The sequence below is a fragment of the Ambystoma mexicanum genome, chromosome 3p (assembly GCF_040938575.1).
Source record: "Ambystoma mexicanum isolate Mex_15411 chromosome 3p, UKY_AmexF1_1, whole genome shotgun sequence".
Taxonomy (NCBI): domain Eukaryota; kingdom Metazoa; phylum Chordata; class Amphibia; order Caudata; family Ambystomatidae; genus Ambystoma; species Ambystoma mexicanum.
In genome coordinates this window covers 1,034,137,985-1,034,157,962 of record NC_090925.1, presented here as the reverse complement: position 1 = coordinate 1,034,157,962, position 19,978 = coordinate 1,034,137,985, and the positions used below count along the sequence as shown (strand labels likewise).

At 48.3% G+C, this 19,978-nt stretch overlaps 1 protein-coding gene across 1 annotated transcript; it reads left to right on the top strand.

The window, feature by feature from the left end:
• The first annotated feature begins 17,054 nt into the window (after positions 1 to 17,054).
• Positions 17,055 to 18,577, top strand: LOC138581208 (uncharacterized). The gene is made up of 2 exons (XM_069652385.1): positions 17,055 to 17,343; positions 17,662 to 18,577. The coding sequence occupies exons 1-2, from the start codon at positions 17,244 to 17,246 to the stop codon at positions 18,075 to 18,077; spliced, it is 516 nt and encodes a 171-aa protein (XP_069508486.1). The 5' UTR covers positions 17,055 to 17,243; the 3' UTR covers positions 18,078 to 18,577.
• The last annotated feature ends 1,401 nt before the right edge of the window (positions 18,578 to 19,978 follow it).

Here is a 19,978-nt window from a genome sequence, read left to right as displayed (position 1 = left end):
GTTTGCCAAGTAGAGTAGAGACGATAACACCGTTGGTGTACCACATGAAAAAGGGTCGATATTCTCTTCCCTACACCAGCTGCAAAATGTGTTCCAACGGCAGCGGTATAAAGACTTTGTTGCTGGCCTTCTGGCCGAAAGCAACACCTCCATGATGTCATCAGGGAGGTCCCAATCCTTGTACCTCACCCTTTCAGAAGCCAAGTGTGAAGGTTGAGTGTTCTGATGTCTGGATGGAGAACCTGACCTCCCTTCTGTGAGAGAAGATTCTCTTTGAGTGGAAGACGGATTGGAGGGCAGATGGACATATCTAGAAGGTCCGGGTACCACGTTCTCCTGGCCCAGTCCGGGGCAATTAGGATCATGGTTTTCCGGAATCTTCTTAACCTCCTGATCATTTGAGGAATAACAGGACTGGTGGAAACGCGTAAAGGAGTGGGAACTCCCAGTCCACTACGAACGCGTCCCCTAGAGCTCCTCTCGGGGGAAATTCCCTTGAACAAAACAGATCGCACTTCCTGTTGGTGCTGGTGGTAAACAGATCCACCTGAGGGGTTCCCCAAAGGGCGAAGATCTCTTGAAGGACTTCTTGAGCTAGCTCCCACTCGTGGGAGACTGTGCTCTGCCTGCTCAGAGCATCTGCTGTCAAGTTCTTCTCTCCGGCTAGGTGGACTGCCGAGAGAGAGATTCCTTCCTGAATTGCCCAAAACCAGAGCTGCTTTGCCTCTCTTCACAGTGGCAGTCACCCTACACTTCCTCTTTTGTTGAGGTAGTGCATGGCCACCGTGTTGTCCGTCATTATCCGGACATTTCTCCCCTATACTGATGGCAGGAAAGCTTTCAGCGCTAGTCTGATCACTCTCAGCTCCAATAGGTTGATGTGTAGTCTGGACTCCGATGGAGACAACGACCGCTGATGGTCAAGTCGTTGGCATGGGCTCCCCACCCCGTGAGTGAGGCGTCTGTGACTACAGTTATCTCCGAACATGGTTGCCAAAACAGTTCTCCTTTCAAGATGTTCTCTGGATAGGTCCACCATTGAAGGTCGTGGGCTACCTTGTCCGGAATCCAGAGGAGATCTGTCATTCTTCCTGAGTATTGTGACCACTGGCTCCTTAGTGCCCACTGGAGGGATCTCATTCTCAGGCAAGCCTCTGGCACAAGGAAGATGCAGGATGCCATGAGGCCTAGCAATCTCAAAAAGTTGAAGGCTGGGAGATGTTGGGCATTTTGAAACTTGTTGACCATCTGCAGAATATCTTGAGCCCTCACCTCTGGTGGCGAGGCTTTTCCCAGGGAAGTGTCCAGGACCACTCCTATGAACTGGAGTCTCTGTTATGGTATAATCTGTGACTTCTTTAAATTGAGGGAGAAGCCCAGTTTGGCAGACATAATCTAGCTGGATCTGAGCTTGTTCCGAAGATACAGCTCTGATCAGCCAATCGTCTAGGTAGGGGTAGACGTGGATCCCTTCCCTCCTTAGACTTACAGCCACTACCAACATTAGCTTGGTGAAGACCCTCGGGGCAGAGGTCAGCCCAAATGGCAGAACTCGAAATTGATAATGAGAGCCGCCAATTGCGAACCTCAGATATCTCCTGTGTTTGAGATGGATTGGCACATGGAAATAAGCACCCTGAAGGTCCAGAGATACCAGCCAGTCCTGGAGCTGGAGGGCCTGAAGGATCTGAGAGAGAGTTACCATCTTGAACTTGTCCTTCCTGAGGAACTTGTTCAATTCTCGTAAATCCAAGATGGGTCTCAGTCCTCCGTCCTTCTTCGGTATGAGAAAGTAGGGGGAGTACCAGCCCTTGTTCCTCTCTGCTACAGGTACCGGTTCCATGGCACCTTTCTCTTGCAGGTCTACAATTTCCTGCAAGAGGAGCGGATCTGGAACTTTTAGAGAGCTGTGCCCCGGTGGATGACTCTGAGGGATGCGTAGAAAGGGTAGGCAGTAACCCTGGGCAACTGTCTCCAATGCCCAAGCATCTGACGTAATAGCCTGCCATTCCGTCAGATGGTGAGTTAACCTACCCCCTACAGGTGTTTTGTGTGCAAAGACCTCAGAGTGGTTTGGGGGCGGCTGATGCAGATGCCGAGGGTAAAGAGGCTGCTGCTGCGGCCGTAGTACTTTTGACCCGTCCACCTCGGGTGGATCTCCATTGGCCTCTTTGAGCCGGCTGTCCTCTGCCTTTCCCGAATGCGGAATAATAGCGAAAGGACTTTCCTCTCCCAGAGGTTCCTGAGGGGCGAAAAGGAGTTTGGCAGATTGCAGCTCCTAAAGATTTTGCTGCTGCTTTAGATGTTTGCAACTTTTCCAGACTGTCATCAGCCTTTTTACCGAATAAAGAAGAGCCGTCAAAGGGCATATTCAAAGGTCTGGCCTGTACATCTGGAGCAAAGCCAGACTTTCGCAACCACGCATGCCTGCGGATTGTAGTACTTGCCGCCATGGCCCTGCTGATACTGTCAGCGGAATCGATGCTAGTTTGAAGAGATTCGCACATGGCATCTTTGACATCTTTAATGATGTTAAGGAAGGCTTCCCTTTCCTCTCCTTCCGGTATGCTGTCAGCCGCTGATGAAGCACACTCCCACAGTGTGTGACTGAACCTGGCGAGCGTACAAGTGGCGTTGATGGACTTCAACGCCATACTACAAGAAGAAAATACTTTTTTTGCCACAGAATCGTACCTTTTGTCATCTCTATCCTGTGGGACAGTAGGGTAAGCGGATCTGCTGCTTGATGAATTTACCGCTAGAACCACCAGGCTGTCTGGAGTCGGGTGTTTTGATAAATATTCAGGGTCAGCCACAGCTACCCTATACTTGGCTGACAACCTTTTATTGACTGCAGGGATGACCTTAGGAGTTTCCCAATTTGATAACATCTTCCTTTGTAAGGCTGTATGGAAGGGGACCACAGGATCCTACTGTGGACCTTTGTCTAGTATGTCTGTAAGGTCATTCTGTTGAAAAATAGGTGAAGGCGCAGACCAACCCATGAATTCGATAATCCTTGCCATCAGGGTTCTATAGGGTGTTTCGGCATGTTCCCCTGGATCTGGTTTGACAAATTCCACTTCTGGGGAAGTGTCCAGCCCACTTGCCTCATGTAATGATTCCTGTAGGTCTTTCAACCTTCTTTCCTCAGAGGTAAAATCCTCTGAAACAGGTGGTGTGGTCCTCTGCAGCCCGAAGGGTCTTTCCTGGTCAGAATCCTCCCCTTCTTCATAGATTGAAGATAATCTGGCGTACTCTGACCTCGGAAATGGTGTAAAACCCATTTCTAAGGCAGAAGGAGCCAAACTCGTCATTATTGGGCGAGAAAACATCGATGTCGTCGATGCCGATGTGAAAGGCTTCGAAGGCGTCGAGAAAACTGGAAGAGGCCTCGAAGAACTCGAGAGGATCAGGATCCTACTCGAGGATGTCGATGACGTTCTCGGCGTCGTGTCGGAGGCTCTTGGTATAACCGTTGGCTGTGAATCAGCCGTGGTTTTCTCTTTTATCGGCGTTGATGTCGGCGTCGACGATGGCGTCGATTCGATCGACCGATGCGTCAAAGAACCCTTCGACAACGGTGTCGATGGCGCCGATCCATGCGTCGAAGGGATCTTCGACGACGGCATCGAAGATGGTGCCTTCCTACCCGATGGCCTGTGGCGCTCTCAGGTGGACTCTTTCGCCGGGTGCAACGACTCGCAGTGTTTCGATTTTTTGGGCTTTTCACCCAGGGTATCACCCTCAGCTGTCTTCGAGGCAGTCGAGGCCGCTTTCTCGAAGACGCTTAGCATTTTCTTCCTGAATTCCTCCCACCCAGCCTGAGAGCTGTGTTTTGTGGGGTAGGAGACCCTTTCTGGGGAAACAGAAGATGATGAGGAAGGGGATCTTTGACGTCTCTTCTTTGAGTGCCTAGATCTCGACGAGTGGTGGGAGCTACTTCAAGACCTAAAATGGGAATGGTTTCGACGGCGAGGAGACGAATGCCTCGACTAGGCCGAAGAAACTTTTGAGGAGGTTTTGACTGACTTACCTCTCTCGAGCTTCCCCTTGCGCTCCTTCAAGGCTTTCGTCGTCATGGACATGCAGTCCTCACACTCCAAACAATGGTGCTCGACTCCCAAGCACATGTGAGGATCCGTTATCGACATTTTCTTTCCGCAGTCTCGACATTTTTTTAAGCCGGACAACGGTTGGTTTTATCGAGTAAATATAAGACGTTTATTCTGACTAAACTGAGCAACGATATTCCGAGGCCCCACGAAGCACGGAAAAACGGAACTGAGCAACGGACGCTGCGTGTGGCTATTTATGGGCATGGTGACGTCAGCGCCGATACAGTGGCTGTCGAGGGACATCGACTCGGCGGACGTCGACGCGCAGCTCCCTCTACAGAGAAAACATTTCCGAGGCCAGCAAGCTGGAGACGAATTATCAAAGATAAGGAATACGTCGGAGGAAACAATCCCTTCGAAAGGGCAATTTGACAAAGGAGCATCAAGGATGCAGGAAAATACCTGTTGAGACAGAGAGCTCCGGTGTTCCAATGATGCTATGTTTCGCTGGGTCATCGACGCACAGGGCACCAGCAGCCATCTTGGAAAACACTAGACTGCGCAGGTGTTTGCAGTTCAATCCGTTGTGGAACCACACTGCATGCGTGGCGCCAGTGGCTCCATAGGGACCAGGATGCTCGTGTTCTGACGGTTTGTTCATTTACAACTGTGTCTCAAATCTAGGTGTCACTGCATTTACTGTTTAGTTCCAAATGTAGGCGTTTTCTCCCATTATTCAGGCTCTTCAAATTTGTGTGTTGGTTCATTTACTGCTGTATCTTAAGTCTGGGTGTCGCTGCATTTACTGTTGAGTGCCAAATTTAGGTGTAACCTAAGTTACTGTTCAGTTCCATATTTGGGCATTCTCTCCTACTCTGCGGGTGTCTCAAATCTAGGCGTTTTCTCATCTACTGCTGTGTCTCAAATCTACAAATCTAGTTGTTACCTCATGTACTGTTGAGTCCCAAATGTAGGCATTTTCTACCATTATCCAGGTTCCTCAAATGTAGGCGTTTGTGCATTTACAACTGTCTTTCAAATCTAGTTGTCACTGCATTTACTGTTGTGTCCCAAATTTAGGCGTTTTCTCCCATTACTGAGGTTCCTCAAATGTAGGCGTTTGTTCATTCCTGGGGACCCTTCCTTCCATCCACACCCGGCCAAGGACATAACAGACTCTGTCCCTCCCCCACCCCTGTCCACACCCGAATCCAACCAAAGCTCTCTGCAGCCCTCCCACCCACCCAACAGTTGACACTTCTCCACCCCCATCTGGCACACCAATCGCCACAACCCCATCAATACCCTCCAGACCCCTGCCGCATCGCCTCTCGCCCATCCAATCCCTTCCACTCCTACCCACCCCCTTCCTGCACAGAAATAAGGTAGCTAGGGCATCTTGCCGGCGTGCAAACACCCATAACCCCATTTCTTCGGCCCACTGTGCATCTTGCACCAAAAACCACCCTCCAAAACAGAACCCCCGTCTAGCCCAACCATGGCAATGCAGTACCACCCATCAGCCACCAACACACCACCCTCTACCCCACCCCTGCAGCTACCTAACTCACACTTCCCCTCGCTCGGCGTGCACACGTAGCCCTGGCCAACTCAACTCCCTCTGTAAACCCTCCTGCATACCCCTGTGTCCCTTAAGCACCTGACAAACCGCTCGGACCATACTGCTGCATTCTACAAGCCTCACATTGCTCCCCCTTTCTCCTCCCGTTGTCACCTCCGACACGCTGACCCTTCCTTCTGCAGCCTTCAACACCCACTCCCAACACTGTCCTAACCCTTTTCTCGACCACTCCAAAACATGCTTGCCTAACCATTCCCGCCCAAAACACTCCCCCCCATGAACTGCTCACTACACAATCAGACTACCAGGCCCCACTAGCCCCCATGCACAACCACTTCCCTCTCCCGATGCCCACCACACAGCAAAACCCTCTTCTTCTATCTGGCATACTCACCAACTCAGATCGGTCGCAAAAAATAAACACATTTTTGACCTCATATCATCTGAAAACCCAGACTTCCTATTAATCACTGAAACCTGGTTCTCTGATGATTTCAACCCTATCACACACAAATCGTTCCCTTCTCGGCTGCTCCCTACTCATACACAACAGGCCTAGCAGAGCAGGGGGCCTTGCCATCCTGTACAAACATCACCTGTGAGTAATTTCCACAGAGGGTCTTCCTGGAGACACCAAATGCAAATTCTTCCTCACTAAGTTCCACCTCAGCCCTTCAGACACATATAGTTTCCTTCTCCTAGACAGGTCTCCCGACTACTACCGACACTTTGCTGATTCTCTCTGTGACACACCTGACCCACACTGATGCAACACCCCGCACTCTCTATGTTAAGAGATTTCAACATATAGTTTGATATCACCACCAACCCTATGACAAACTCCCTTTCTGAAAATCTGATTCTGTCACAATTGATCTCACACCAACCCACATCGCACCACACACATTTGACACTTTTCTACACATCTGGGCAAGCTTTCTCACTCACGCCTCGCCCACTCATCTGGGCGGATCAACACACTATTGCTTTCTCACTTCAATACCTCCATCCCTCTCCATCACTTCCACCAATCATTCTCTCAACTATCCCAACCACCCTCTCTCTTTGGAATATAAATCATCGTCAATCCAGACCTGGCCGATGCCCTTCTTCTTACTCTTCCAGTTCTCTCTTGCAAGGAAGGACAGCCCTCCCTCAATCTCCTTGACAGTTGGCTCTGCAAGGCTATGACCTCAATCGCACATCCTGTCACCCCCCTAAACAATGGACCCCAATCCAAAAGTGGTACACCCCCTCCGTAAAAGCACTTAAAACCCTCATGTATCGCCTAGAGCAGTGGTCCCCAACGTGGAACTTCGGAGCAACATGTTGTTTGCGGCACCCTAAATTGTTGCTCGCCAGTTGCTCTGGGTGATGGTTTGGAGGCCTAGAAGGAGATGCTGAAGGGATGAGACCTCAGTAGCAGTAAAGCATGCACTGTGCAAGAACGTTGGAAAATGAGCCTGCTGTGGTACCAGTTGCCTTTTTTTTTTTTTTACACACACAATATTTGAGTTTGTTGCCACCGTGCAAATTACTTTTCAGAAAAATGTCCTTTCTTATTATAGTAGTGCCATTGTTCAAACCCTGTCATCTTCAGATACTTTACTCAGCTGACAAATGTATTAATGAGCAAAATAATTAAACTATGTGTGTGTCCTGGAGAGAAGTGTCATATTCTGTTCCTTTGTACAGCTAGTAGGAGCATAATGGACAAATAAGTGGTGTGAACACCCAACGTTTCTTTATTAAATAATTTGCCATTCCTTTATTAAATAATTTGCATGCTTGTTTTTTGTACGAGTAAGGTTTGTGTTTGATGCTACCATGCATTACATTAATCGAAAATATTGCTTTCAGTGTCACCTACATGTATTATTAGTGTCCAGTGGAAAAATTTTCATAGTTTGATACTCTGCCCATCTGGCACATAGATAACGGGCAGATAAGGCAAATTCTTGCCAATTTCTTCATAACTAATTTTTCCTATATTCAAATCCAATTGAGTTACTGTTCATAAGTATAAATTAACAAGCCAATTAATTAATCCAAATACCTAGTTAACACCACACCCCTCTATGAAATAGTGGTCAAATGCTCAAAGTTTTCACCAATGTGTGCCACTAGGTTTTGTGCAAAATCCCTTTTGGGCAGAGAAAAAGAGAAGGTCTATATCCTTCAGAATTTGTTTTTAAATCCTAACCACTTCTTCAACAATGCAACAGCGCCCGGGTGCTTTAAAATGCATTATTTGCCATTACATGCCAAAATAATTCTTAGAATGTTACCTCCATAGCCCCAGTGACGTGATCTTTAAAGCCTACCATTTAATGACCAGTATTACTCAATCAATATTTAATCATATTTCTCCATTAGGTTTGCAATATTTAAAAACATGTATCATATTTCATATAATTCTATTCCAGGTCCAAAATAATAAAGCAGCTTTACCAGATTCACACAAGCTATATATAAAAACCTGAACATTACAATTCATTATATGAAACATAGTTTCCATGAATGTCTACGCTTACGCAAAACAGAGAAACAACTTTAAATTATCAGAAAATGAACCAAATCTTCATCAACTCCCATTTTGCAGGCACACTTTGTGCTTCTGCCTACACACCTTCTTTATTTATAGAAGGGTGGGTAGATTTAAACTTACCATTAGCATCAGCCTCCGGAATTTTGGGGATCTTATTTCACAGAGTACTCCTTGCCATGCTCTGTGTATTTAAGTCTGCATATAAAGCTAAAGAGGACAGTTTATTTATATTTTGGACATATGCCTCTCTCCCCATCAGACACACTCCTGGTTTAAGAGCTATTTGGAGTTAAATTAATGTGCCAAATTTAGCTCTATCCCAACCCTCACCCCCATCCAAATGGACAGTGCCTGTACCACAAGAATGTTTTCACCAGTGTTGACTGCAATCACACTTACACTGAAATTCACTTTATGATTAGCAGACAATTCCAGATGTCCTTTTAAAAAATAAGTAAAAGGTCTTAACTGGCCCGACAACTTCAAAGTGAACCCCCCCAATTCAGCTCATAAGGAAGCTACCTGGCTTACCTGGAGGGCACCTGCTATTTGGTACAGGAATTTACCAGACCTGTACCTCCAGGACATGACAGTTCTAACCACCCCAGATTTTGCTTCTATAAAGAATCATGGAATGGACTTTTGCCTTTTATACCTCCAGGCACTTATACAATATGAATGCTCCAAGCTTGAAATAAAAATGTAAAACGCCATTTAATCCTTAATGGTGCTTTTTCAGCTGTCTTCTCAAAATTATTGACGCAAGCACCGCTATTTGAGATGAGTAGGCTCAAATAAAAAGGAGGCTACCTCCTCATATGAACATTCATTTATAAACGAGCTACTAGGTTTCACTATTTTCCCCAAACACCATGATTTTAGTTTTTATCATATTGAATTCAAAACTACAACCGGGTGTTAAGTCCAAAATTGCTGTGTCATCAGCATAAAGAAGGATGCTATAAAAAATAAACTTCTGAGTGGGTGGGCTAACTTTCAAAAGAGAAGCTCTAGAGCCAAAGTCTGAAAGGAATAAATTCGGGCCCCCTGAAATCCCTGCTTTTCACATTTATTGGTGTGGAAAAAGAATTTATAATTCTCCGATCTTGTATATCCGACAGATGCTGAGATCTCTGTGTATCACAGTTGGATAGGTTTTAATAAACCATTAGGGACCCCACTAACATTTAAATTATGTCACAATATGTTTCTATCAATCAAATCAAATGCTGTCTCCAAATCTGAAAAAAAGCAACACATAATCTCCCTCCCTTAACCTTATCATATTTCTCCATTTGGGAGGGCTTCAAGATATTGTTACTTTCACCTCACCCCTCCAGTATGAGCAACAAAGATTTGAAAACTATCTTTGTGGCAATATCCGGTAAGGAAATTGACCTATAACTGTGAGGATCTGGTGGTCCACAGACTACTTGGCCAATGAAATGGCATAATGCCTATCTCAACAATTGCATTAAGCAAAAAACAATTGGGTGTCCTTCAAAATATCTCCGATTGTTTCTCAATAATTGTTTTGTTGTCTCTTAGCTATTTTGATATGCCCTTTTGAAACTATAAATCTGACCAGCCGTGTACACTCCAGACATTAAATCATGGTTCAATGTTCTTTTTGAGATTCTACATTCCGCATGGAACCATGGGGCATCACATTGTATTACGTGGACCTCCTAAACTTGGGGACGCTGTTTGCCAACAGCTCTGTCCCAGATAGTTTCAAGCAAAAACCTAAACTACCACATTCCTGCTCTGAACTGTTTAACAGTTTTAAGTGAATATCTTAACTTTTAGAATTTAGTGATTCTTTCCAATACCTCCTTGACGAGCTTAAGCATCGCTAACCAGCACCTTCAGATGTCAGACATTTTATTTGTGATGCCTACCCCTGGCCATTGGAAAATTAACTCAAAAGGATAGTGATCACTCTCTTTTCAATCAGAAATGCAAACATTTATAACATTCCTAAAGAAAACACAGTCTACAATAAAGTAATCATTGACTGAGGACCAATATTGCTGGTCCTGTATGCTGAGGAATGCACCATTTGACACTAAAGATCACGAAAAAAACCCAGGCAGAATCCCAAAGTACACCTGCAAATCAGTGCTCCATTTGTGATCAATTTTACGGTGCAAAAATGTGCATTACATTTCGGACATTTAGCTTGAGAAACTAAACCCCATATAATGTTTATTTAATCCTACTACATTGCTGAACAACTTGACTGGTCCTATCTGTCGAAAAAATGTCCTACTGAGCACTCCATTTCCTCAACATTTCCTGTAAACAACCACTTAATGTCAAATGAGGTCAAAGGCCTTGCACATTTTCTCTACTAGACTTCCACGCAGTCCGGATAACTATTAAGTACTGCAAATTCAAATGTTCTATTAGCAGTCTTAAGTTTATTACATTCTAATGTGTGTTGCAATCATTTTTCCACAAACTGACTACGGATGTTACGTCGGAAAATAGATGTTGCTCACCATTTCGTTTGATATGCACATTTTGCTCATTGCGCACAACAGGTTGGGGACCCCTGCTCTAGAGACAATTGAAATTAGGGGGTGAGGGCTGGCACAGATCTTCAGGCACAGTGCATTCGGATCATGCAAGTGCACAGACGTTCACAGGGAGGGGGGAGGTACAAGTGCACACAGTCAGTGGAGACTGGGGTAAGTGCAGAGAGAGCCACTCTCTTGGGTTAATTCTCAAGTGCAGTGAGGGTGTGTGGGGTTTAGGACCGTGAGTCAAGTGCGAGAGAGGACTGGCGCAGGAGCCCGGGACCTGTGAGACTCTGAGGTACACCAGGCGGCCAGTCAGCAAGCTGTTAGGAAGAGGAGGACGAGATGGAAAGAGCAGAGAGCTAGATTAGCAGGGTAGAGGGAGAGAGAAGGAAGAAGAGGAATATCTTGAGGAATTTCTGGAACTTGAGAAGATCAGGCTAAAGACGGGGGGTGGCAGGGAGGTTATTCCAGAGGGAAGCACCTGCTGAGTCTAGGGATCCCCCTCTAAATCTCTGCTTGGAGAATCGGCTCACTCGCAGAAGGTTGGAGTTAGATAAGCAGAGGGCTCGTGGGGGACAGTATTTAGGTAGGCAGCGTTCCAGACAGGTAGGTCCAAGGCCCCAGAAAGCCTTGTGGACAATGCAGAGGGTCTTGGGAGGTTGTTTGCAGCACACCATGACTGAATAGCAGACAGTTGGTTATGAGCAAGGAGGAGGAGGCGACTGAGGGTGGTCTGAAAGAAAATTGTGTGTGATCCGCGTAACACTGGAAGTTAGAGGTGAAAGTGGTAATCACACGTGCCAAGGCAGCCATATAGACGTTGAAGAACTAGGGGGATAGGTAAGATCCCTGGGGAACACCACAGGTTGAGAGAGCAATAGTTGAGAGAAAGGCTCCGATTTTCACCAGGGATGGGCTGACAGAGAGAAAGGAGGCTAACCATGCCAGACCCTGACCTGTGATTCCCAGGGTGTCACAAAGACGAGCGATCAGGATGTTGTGGTTAACCGTACCAAAGGCAGGGGGAGAGGTCAAGGAGAATAATGACAGAGGGGGTGTTAGTGTCAAGGTTTGAGAGCAGGTCCTCACAGGTGTTCAGAAGAGTAGTTTCCGTGCCTCTGGATGCTCTAAAGCCAGACTGTCGGTCATGGAAGCAACCAATAGATTCAGTGTGGGCGGTCAGCTGAGAGATCGCCAACTTCTCCAGGAGTTTGCCAAGACAAGGTGTGATAGAGATAGGATGGTACTTTTCCGGAATGGAAGGGTCGGTAGAAGGTTTCTTGAGCAGAGGATGCACAAGGGAGTGCTTAAGAACAGTTGGGAAAACACCAGTGGAAAAGGAGATTGCAGAGATCAGCCAAGGCTGGGGCGAGGGAGTCAATGTTGTCCTTAATGGTTTTAGAAGGGCAGGGGTCCACCTATTTGGATGAAGCCTTCATAGACCAAACTTGTCTGGTGACCTCATTGGGTGTGACTGGTGAGAGAAAAGTGAGGAAAAGTGGAGGTGGGGCCAAGGAAGGCCCCATTGTTGGTTTATGTTGTGGAATGGAAGAGATGGAGGAAAGGATGTCTTGGGCTTTTGTGATGAAGTGTGCAGCCAGGGTCGAGCAAAGGTCCTGGGTGAGTGTGACAGAGGAAGAGGCTGCTGCAGGATTGGCCAGTTCCTTGCAGACTTTGAAAAGTTTGGTCATGTTTTTTGATGCCGCATAGATGCAGGCTTGAATAAAGACTCTTTTCTTGGAGCAGATGCAAAGTCGATATTGCCTTTGAAGGAGGCGGCAGGCCAGTTTGTCAGCTGGTCTGCCCAACGAGTTCCATTTCCGCTCAGGTGCCCTACACTTGCGTTTAAGGGCAGCCAGATCGGAATCGTACCAAGAGTTGCACTTTTTGGAAGGCTTCAGTCGGGCCCTCATGACACGGGCAAAAGTGTTGGAGATAGAGAGATTGAGGATAGCGAGGGCTGTGTCAGGGTGGGAGTCAGCCACAGGAATGGGAGGAGGAGAGTAGGTGAAGGCAAAGGCAGCCACTGTCACTTTTTTCATGGGTCTGGTGACTTAAAGCCGAGTGGCTGTGCGGGGTGTGTTGCTGCAAGAGGAGAGGAGAGCTCCAGGTGTGTTGAGAGAAGAGAGTGGTCAGTCCAAGAGAGAGAGAGGTAGTGAGAGCGATAGACAGAGGGATGTCAGTAGAGATGAGAACATCCAAAGTGTGGCCTGCAGTGTGCATGGAGCCAGGAGGGTCCAGATGGATGTTGAGATCGCCCATCAGGAGGAGATGAGAGGAGGAGGAAAGTAGGGAGGAGGCCAGGTCAGCCCATTCCGAGAGGAAGAGAGTGGAGTGTCTTGGTGGCCGATAGATGGTGGCCATAAGGAGAGAAGATTTAGGAGAGAGTGAGAGCCTCCAGACTAGCCACTCGAAAGAGGATTATGCCTGAGTAGGTATGATAACACAGGTATCCATTCTGAGAAGATCAGCGCCACTTCTGCCCCCGTCTTCTGTGGCCTGGGCGCAGATAGGATTTTGTAGCCTTCGGGGAGGAGTGTGTCAAAGCTTGTGACAGAGCTATCCCTGAACCATGTCTCCGTGATCGTGAGCACCTCAGGATCCATGAGTTCAAGGAGGTTGCAGATGTCAGACAAGTGGTTGACAGGTCTTCCGTGGGGGAGCACAATGGATAGTGGTTCCCACCGAAGGTGGCAGGAGGGGCAGAGGGTTAGTGGAGGATGACGCGGGAGTCAAGGCCGACAAGTGAGTTGGAACTGTACGGCAAGGCCAGGGCACCTCTGCAGAAGAAGAGGAGGAGGATGACACAGTGGGCAAGGGAGCTTGTTGAGAGGAAGAGGAAGGCACAGTGGGCAAGAGAGTCTGTGTGGAGGAGGAGGAAGGCACAGTGGGCAAGGGAGCCTGTGTGGAGGAAAGGACAGTGGGCAAGGGAGCCAAGGGGTGCCACATCATCCATCACAACACCGGCAGGCTCCAGAAGACTTTGTCTGCTGGAGTCTACAGCCACAAGGAGCCCTGCGAGCCACCAGGGATTATTTTAAATAATAAAGGCCCCACAAAGGCCTCAAAACCACTATGCCACCAGTGAATATTATTATTTTTAAAAGGCCCTGCAGGCCTTGAGCCATAAAATATCCCACAACCCCAGCAGGGTCCATGTTTGAAAAGGTGTGTTGCTTACCAGCCCTTTTGAGCCCTCCTATGGCCTTCTGCTGTCACACCCCCTGGAGTCAGGTAAACTATAAAGGCAAGAGGCCAATCCTGGGATGGGGCGGGGTATTTAAGAAAGCCTGTGTGAATGCTTTAGTGTGGCTTAGTTGGGTGAGGACAGGAGGTGGTGAGGTCCGAGAGACCAGAGGAGGCGAGAGCGACTGGAGTGCAGAGGTTATTGTTAAGGAGGGGGTCTGTGGAGTTTTCAAGTGTGAAAGTAGAGAGTATGAGTAGTAGCGGTAGAGTAGGACTAGCAGAGGTGTAGTGGTAGGAGGGGTGGAAAGGGAAATAGGGAAAGCAGGGCGCCATATCCCTGGGTTCTATGATAATGGAAGGGGTGAGCAGAGCACCATATCCTTGGGTTGTGTGATAGTGAAAGGGGTGAGCAGGGCACTACATCCCTGAGGCTCGAGAAGTAATAGTAGTAGTTGGGAGTAGGTAGCAGGAATAAAACAGTAGCAAGTGAGAGACTGGCAGCACAGTGATAATTGGTAGTAGAGGGCGTAGATGCTGATAGTGAGCGATAGTGAATAGAAGAGTCTGACAATAATAGTAGTGGAAAGTAAAGGTAGGACAGGGATATTGTTAGCAAAGAAGTAGGAACAAAAATAGACAAAGAGTGGGAAGAGTGACAGTGAATGGGAGAATAGGAGTAGCTATTGGTGTATAGTGAACCAGAGATTATAACTAGAGGAACAGTACGAGGCGGGGAAGTATAATGAGAGGAAGGAGATAAAGGAGATAGATGGGCAGTTGGAGGTACTAGCGATAGTGAACAGGAGTAGGAAAAGAAGTAAGATCAAAGGGTGGAGGTGGAAAGATAGAGTGAGAGATTGGACGGATAGTGACATGGTGGGAGGTCAACAGTTTACGAGGCCAGTATAGAAATTGGTCAGGTACAAGAGGGAGTGAAATGAGTGAGTGTGACGCTGGCCAAAGGAAGGCAGCATTCATTACTCCCCGAGACTACTAAGCGGAGATAGGAGAGGAAAGTTAGAAGATCCCTAGGGAGTCAGATAGCCAATGACTTAGGGAAAATGCATGGAGCCCAGGCAGTAAAATACAGAAAGGGGTTACCAATCGGAATGTGTTGTAGTCTGTGCGTGCGTGGAATGTTGTGCTGGTTTGTAGAGTAACATTCTACGCAGAGCCAGTTTGGAGTTGGTGTTGTGGGGCTCGGCGGCGCTGCTGCAGGGTCTGGAATAAAGGCAATTACTTCACCTACCGTGTCAGCTTTTATCACTGGCAATGACGATCATCACTACCAGACCCTTCCTTGCCCATGCGTGTGGGCGGGGGCTGTATCGGAAGGGAGCCGCGGCTGAAAGGGGCATTTCGGTCAGTGTTGGGAGCAGTGGCCGCCTGTTCCTTCCAGCCGAGGGACATCCGTATACAGGAGTGCAGTTGTTGAGCTTGTCGGCGGCTCTGAGGAGTGGCCATGTGTGCTGAACGCTGCTGGTTGGTCCATCCCTGATGAAAGGAAGGACCTTGTTGGTACCCCGAAGCACGCACGTTTGGTTGGTTTGTCCCAGCGGTCTTGGGATCGGAGGAAACTCAACTCCCTCCCGGAATCTGTGTTCCTCGCAAGGATTGGAGGAAGACGGATTCTCTTCCGGAGTCTGCTATCTCTCACAGGGATCGGAGGAAGTCTAATTCCCATTTGTGGCCACCTGTTCCTTGTTTGATGTGTCACAGAGGATTGGCAGGGAAGGAGGTAGTGCTGCCTAGTCCACTGTGGTGTTTAGTGCGAGGAAGCCGTTGTTCCTTGCTGGAGAGCACATTTATGAGCAGCGCATTTCGTGAGCTGTGAGTGGACCACTCATTGTCTGCACACGGATGTCCGGCCGAAAGTAGCGCGTTTTGTACTTTCCTCAGTGTTCGTTGGATTGGTGGGCATAGGAAGTGCGGCTTCAGGGAAGTACATGTGCAAGGTTTGTCCAGGGTTTGCTGCTTAGCCCAAGAAATTACATGCCATTGATACTGACTTGGTGACTTATTTTACCTTGCTGCAATTCCTAAGGATTACGTGATATTCACTGCTGACTTTGTGACTGGCCTTTCTGGCGAGTGTGGCCCATTCTGGTGCCTGGCTGCAGTCTGCATTCACCTTTCCCCGGCCATGTTGCAATCTAGTGCCAGGCCCCCTCCTGCCTTTTTACCATCTCCTGGCGAACTGGCATCCCCTTGGGACCAATGGGTAGATGCTTTCAGAGTGTACTTGAGGGCTGTCGGGGGAGCAGAGCTGACCGATGATCAGAAGGAGGCTGCGCTTTTAAATAGCATTGGCACAGAGGGCCTGCACTTTTTTGGGCATCTGCCGGTGTTGACGTTTATGTTTCAGGGGGAGGCGAAGGTGAAAGAATAGTCCGTGCTTATGAGACTGCCTTAAAGAAATTGGAAGGTCGATTTGGGAGGAGAATCAATGTAGTCCTGGAATGTTATCATTTCTTTTCAAGGGCGCAAGGAGTGGGGGAGTCTATTGATTCATATGTCACCTCTTTACGAACTTTAATGGAAACATGCAAATATACTGGTATATTGGATGAATATATTTGCGATAAGATTATGATGAAAACGAGTAACCCTAAAGTTAGGGAGAGACTTTGAGCCTCATTATACGTTGTGCGGTAAAAACCGCAAATTAGCGGCATGGCGCTATTAACGTGTCCGCCCTCGCAAGAGGGCGCTAATAGCACACGAGTACGCAGGCACGAGCATAGCGCCATGCCGTTAATGACCCTACCGCCATGTCGGTAAAGTCCCCTAAAAATCCCTTACCGGCTTCCACGATAGTGCAGATAGCACCTCCGCCCTCGGGCTACATGCAAATAGCGGTCACCGCTATTAGCGGTGACCTTTAAATTGCGGAACCGGAAATAGCGTCTTCGCACAGGAACGGGAAAGAGCACGGCGGCCATCTTTAAAAACACAATCCATTGCCATCCTCTGCCCCCAGGACCTGTTTCGAGTTGTGAGCAGTGCAAAATCATCTGGGACATCATGCATCATGCCCAAGGCACTAAAAAAACCTCCGACAGGCAGCGCAAGGAGAAATATACGCCAGAGGAACTGAACATGCTAACACAGACCCTGGCTGAGAATGCCGAGGTAGTGTTTGCTAATGACATGCGCCGGCCAACCTTATTGAAAAAAAAGCCATCTGGGAGGAGGTAGCTGTCAAAGTCAGTGCTGTGGGCACCAGCACGCGCACTGTGCGCGAATGCAGGAAGAGGTGGGTCGACCTCAGACTGCAGGTGAGGGGCATCGTGGCTGAAAACCATCGCATTGCCAGTGCCGGTGGAGATGGTTCACCTATCCGAATGAAGGAATGGGAGGAGACATGTTCCAACCTGATTGCCGTTGAATCCATTGAAGGAGTGGGCAGCATGGAGTTCGGTGTGGGTACCACTTCAGATGGAGGTGAGTGTACACATGACAGGATGCGATGTGAATGTACTGCCCCCCCCATATGTGAGCACAGATTCCTCTCATGCATGGACACACATCCACACATGCATCCATCCCTCACCAAGTCAGTGTCAGACCCAAACACACACACATGCACACATCACCAGAGACAAGTTCCAAACACAACCATGCATGGATGAGGCACTGAACTGGCACATCACCTGCATCCACAACTACTAAGTCCCAATGGCCACAACTGCATAATTTACGTAATCTGCATTAAGTATATTGAAACGCAACCAATGCCATCCCCCTTCTCGTTCCTGACAGGCTCACATACAGATGGTGAGGATGCCACTGATGCATCCCAGGCACCAGCTACGTGCAAGAGGCCAAGGGCACAGGAGCCGGAGGACACTCCAACAACATCCAGGGGCAAGGGGGGAAGGCCACACCTGACGAGCAGAAAACATCGCCACAGTTCCACTGCCAGGGCAGTAGTAGCTGCACCAGAAACTGCAGCCCGGCCACTGGTGGAGAACCCACTTGCACCAATGCCAGCCACCGAGGGGCCACCATCAGCTGCGGCTAGCTCCGCTGGTGAGGCAGCCGCCACTGCCCCCCTATCCGATCCGGAGGACACCCTAGTGGAGCCTATGGTGATGCACACCCCAAGCCCCTCTAGAATCCCAGAGCCAGCCCCAACCCAGACCCCTGGGTCTGATGTGACTGTTGAGGACAACTAGCCAGCAATTATGTCCCCCATGTTACCTTCACCTGCTGCAGTGGGTGCATCAGAGGGCACAGCATCCAGTGCACGGTCACCCAGCACTGCCCCCCAACTGACCACCATCCTGGAGCGACAACATGAGCTGACTGTGCTCGTTGGCCAGCATGTCAAGGAGGCTGCCCGACTCAGGGGGAACATTGTGGAGACGGTGAGGCACTCCACTGAGAGAATGGATGCAAACACCGACAGGCTATGCAACAAGATAGCGATGCTCAGGGAGGTCCTTGTTCGCATGGCCGACACCATGGACCGCCACTTTTCACAGCCAGCCCAGTCTGCCCCATCATCATCTTCGGGGTCGAGACAGACAAGCCCCCTCCGGCGTTCTACACGCTCCACCAGGCGCACGACTGACCGTCCCCAAGATGCTGCCAAGGACAATGGCAAATAGGGTGCCAATGGAGATTCCTCTGTGTGCATTGGCCAGGGCAAACATGCCAGACACATGAGGGACTGTTGGTGGGGGGTGGGGGTAGGGTGTTATGGGTCTGTTGTGGGGGATGGGGGGATGGTGTTATGGGTCTGTTGTGGGGAGTGGGAGGTAGGGTGTTATGGGTCTGTAGTGGGGTGTGTGGGTTAGGGTGTTATGGGTCTGTTGTGGGGGGTGGGGGGGTAGGGTGGTGGGATGTTTTGTTACTTGCACTTCTACACCTTTCTGTTTCTCAATACACTGGTTTATGATCAAAACACAGGCTTGGACATCTTTATTGTGTATGTGTACTTTATTGGGTCCATTGCGTGCTCCCAAACACACACCACTGCATTGATACCCATATCCATGTGACAGTACGTAAACATGTTCCTCAGAATATTTGGTTGATCAGATGCTGTCTCACAGCACGTCCCTCCTGCCCATCCCCTATTGCAAGACCTGCATCCCCTTCACCTCCGTCCTCATCCCCATCATCATCCTCATCAGGTGCTTCCATTTCAACCTCAGGGGGCAGTGGCACATTCCGTCTGATACACATATTGTGCAGCATGACACATACCGTGGTGATCTTGCCCACCTTCTCATGTCCATACAGGAGAGCACCGCCAGACCTGCTAATGCACCTAAACCGTGACTTCAAAAGGCCAAAAGTCTGCTCGATCACGATGCGGGTATGGGTATGTGCACGATTGTATTCCTCCTCGTGCCTGTTCTGTGGGTTCCGTACAGGTGTGAGGAGCCAGGTCTTCAGGGGATAGCCTGCATCACCTGTGTGGGGGAAGGAACGGGGTCCTGTTACTTTTTTGAAAAAAACAGATGTTGCAGCCAATGTCGGCTTGAGTTCCTATCTAGAGCGAAGCCTTTGTGCCTCTCTGGTTCCTTTCTCAGATGGCCAAGGGTCTGCACCAGGGGTGCCTGTATTGTGGCTGCAGCAATATATGTACAATTCCGAGAAATAAAGTTGGTACCCTTTAGTGCGCTCCTTGGGAAGAATTACTCAATCACTTGGTTATGTTAATTCCAATTTGTTTATTCAGTATAGGTTCTGGATACTCCATACACTTGAAGTTTCAATAAACAAACTTTGTCTCCCAAATTGTCTCCCAACACGTGTTTCCCCATGACTTTAGCCACGGTTCCTCAGGGGAGATTCTAAAGTGAAAAAAGAACCCAAGTTCATACATTGTATATAAACAGAGACTTAAGTGCATTAAACCTCTAGTTTCATAACCACTTCTATCTGAGAAGAGGACATACACTCACCCTTGTCATGTTTCTCATAATTCTGATTCAGTATTGATTGGTATTCAATTTTCTCTCTCATCGGCTCTCTATTTGTCTTCCTTTTGTTCTTTTTCCCTTTTTTTCCCCCTTTTTTTTCTTTTTTTCTTTTTTTCCCTATAAGAAAAATGCACAAAGCTCAT

Excerpts from the sequence above, each read along its gene's own strand:
- LOC138581208 (XM_069652385.1), top strand. The coding sequence starts at position 17,244 with ATGAAGGAATGGGAGGAGACATGTTCCAACCTGATTGCCGTTGAATCC. Across the intron at positions 17,344-17,661 it reads GGGTACCACTTCAGATGGAG|GCTCACATACAGATGGTGAG; the intron begins GTGAGTGTACAC and ends CGTTCCTGACAG.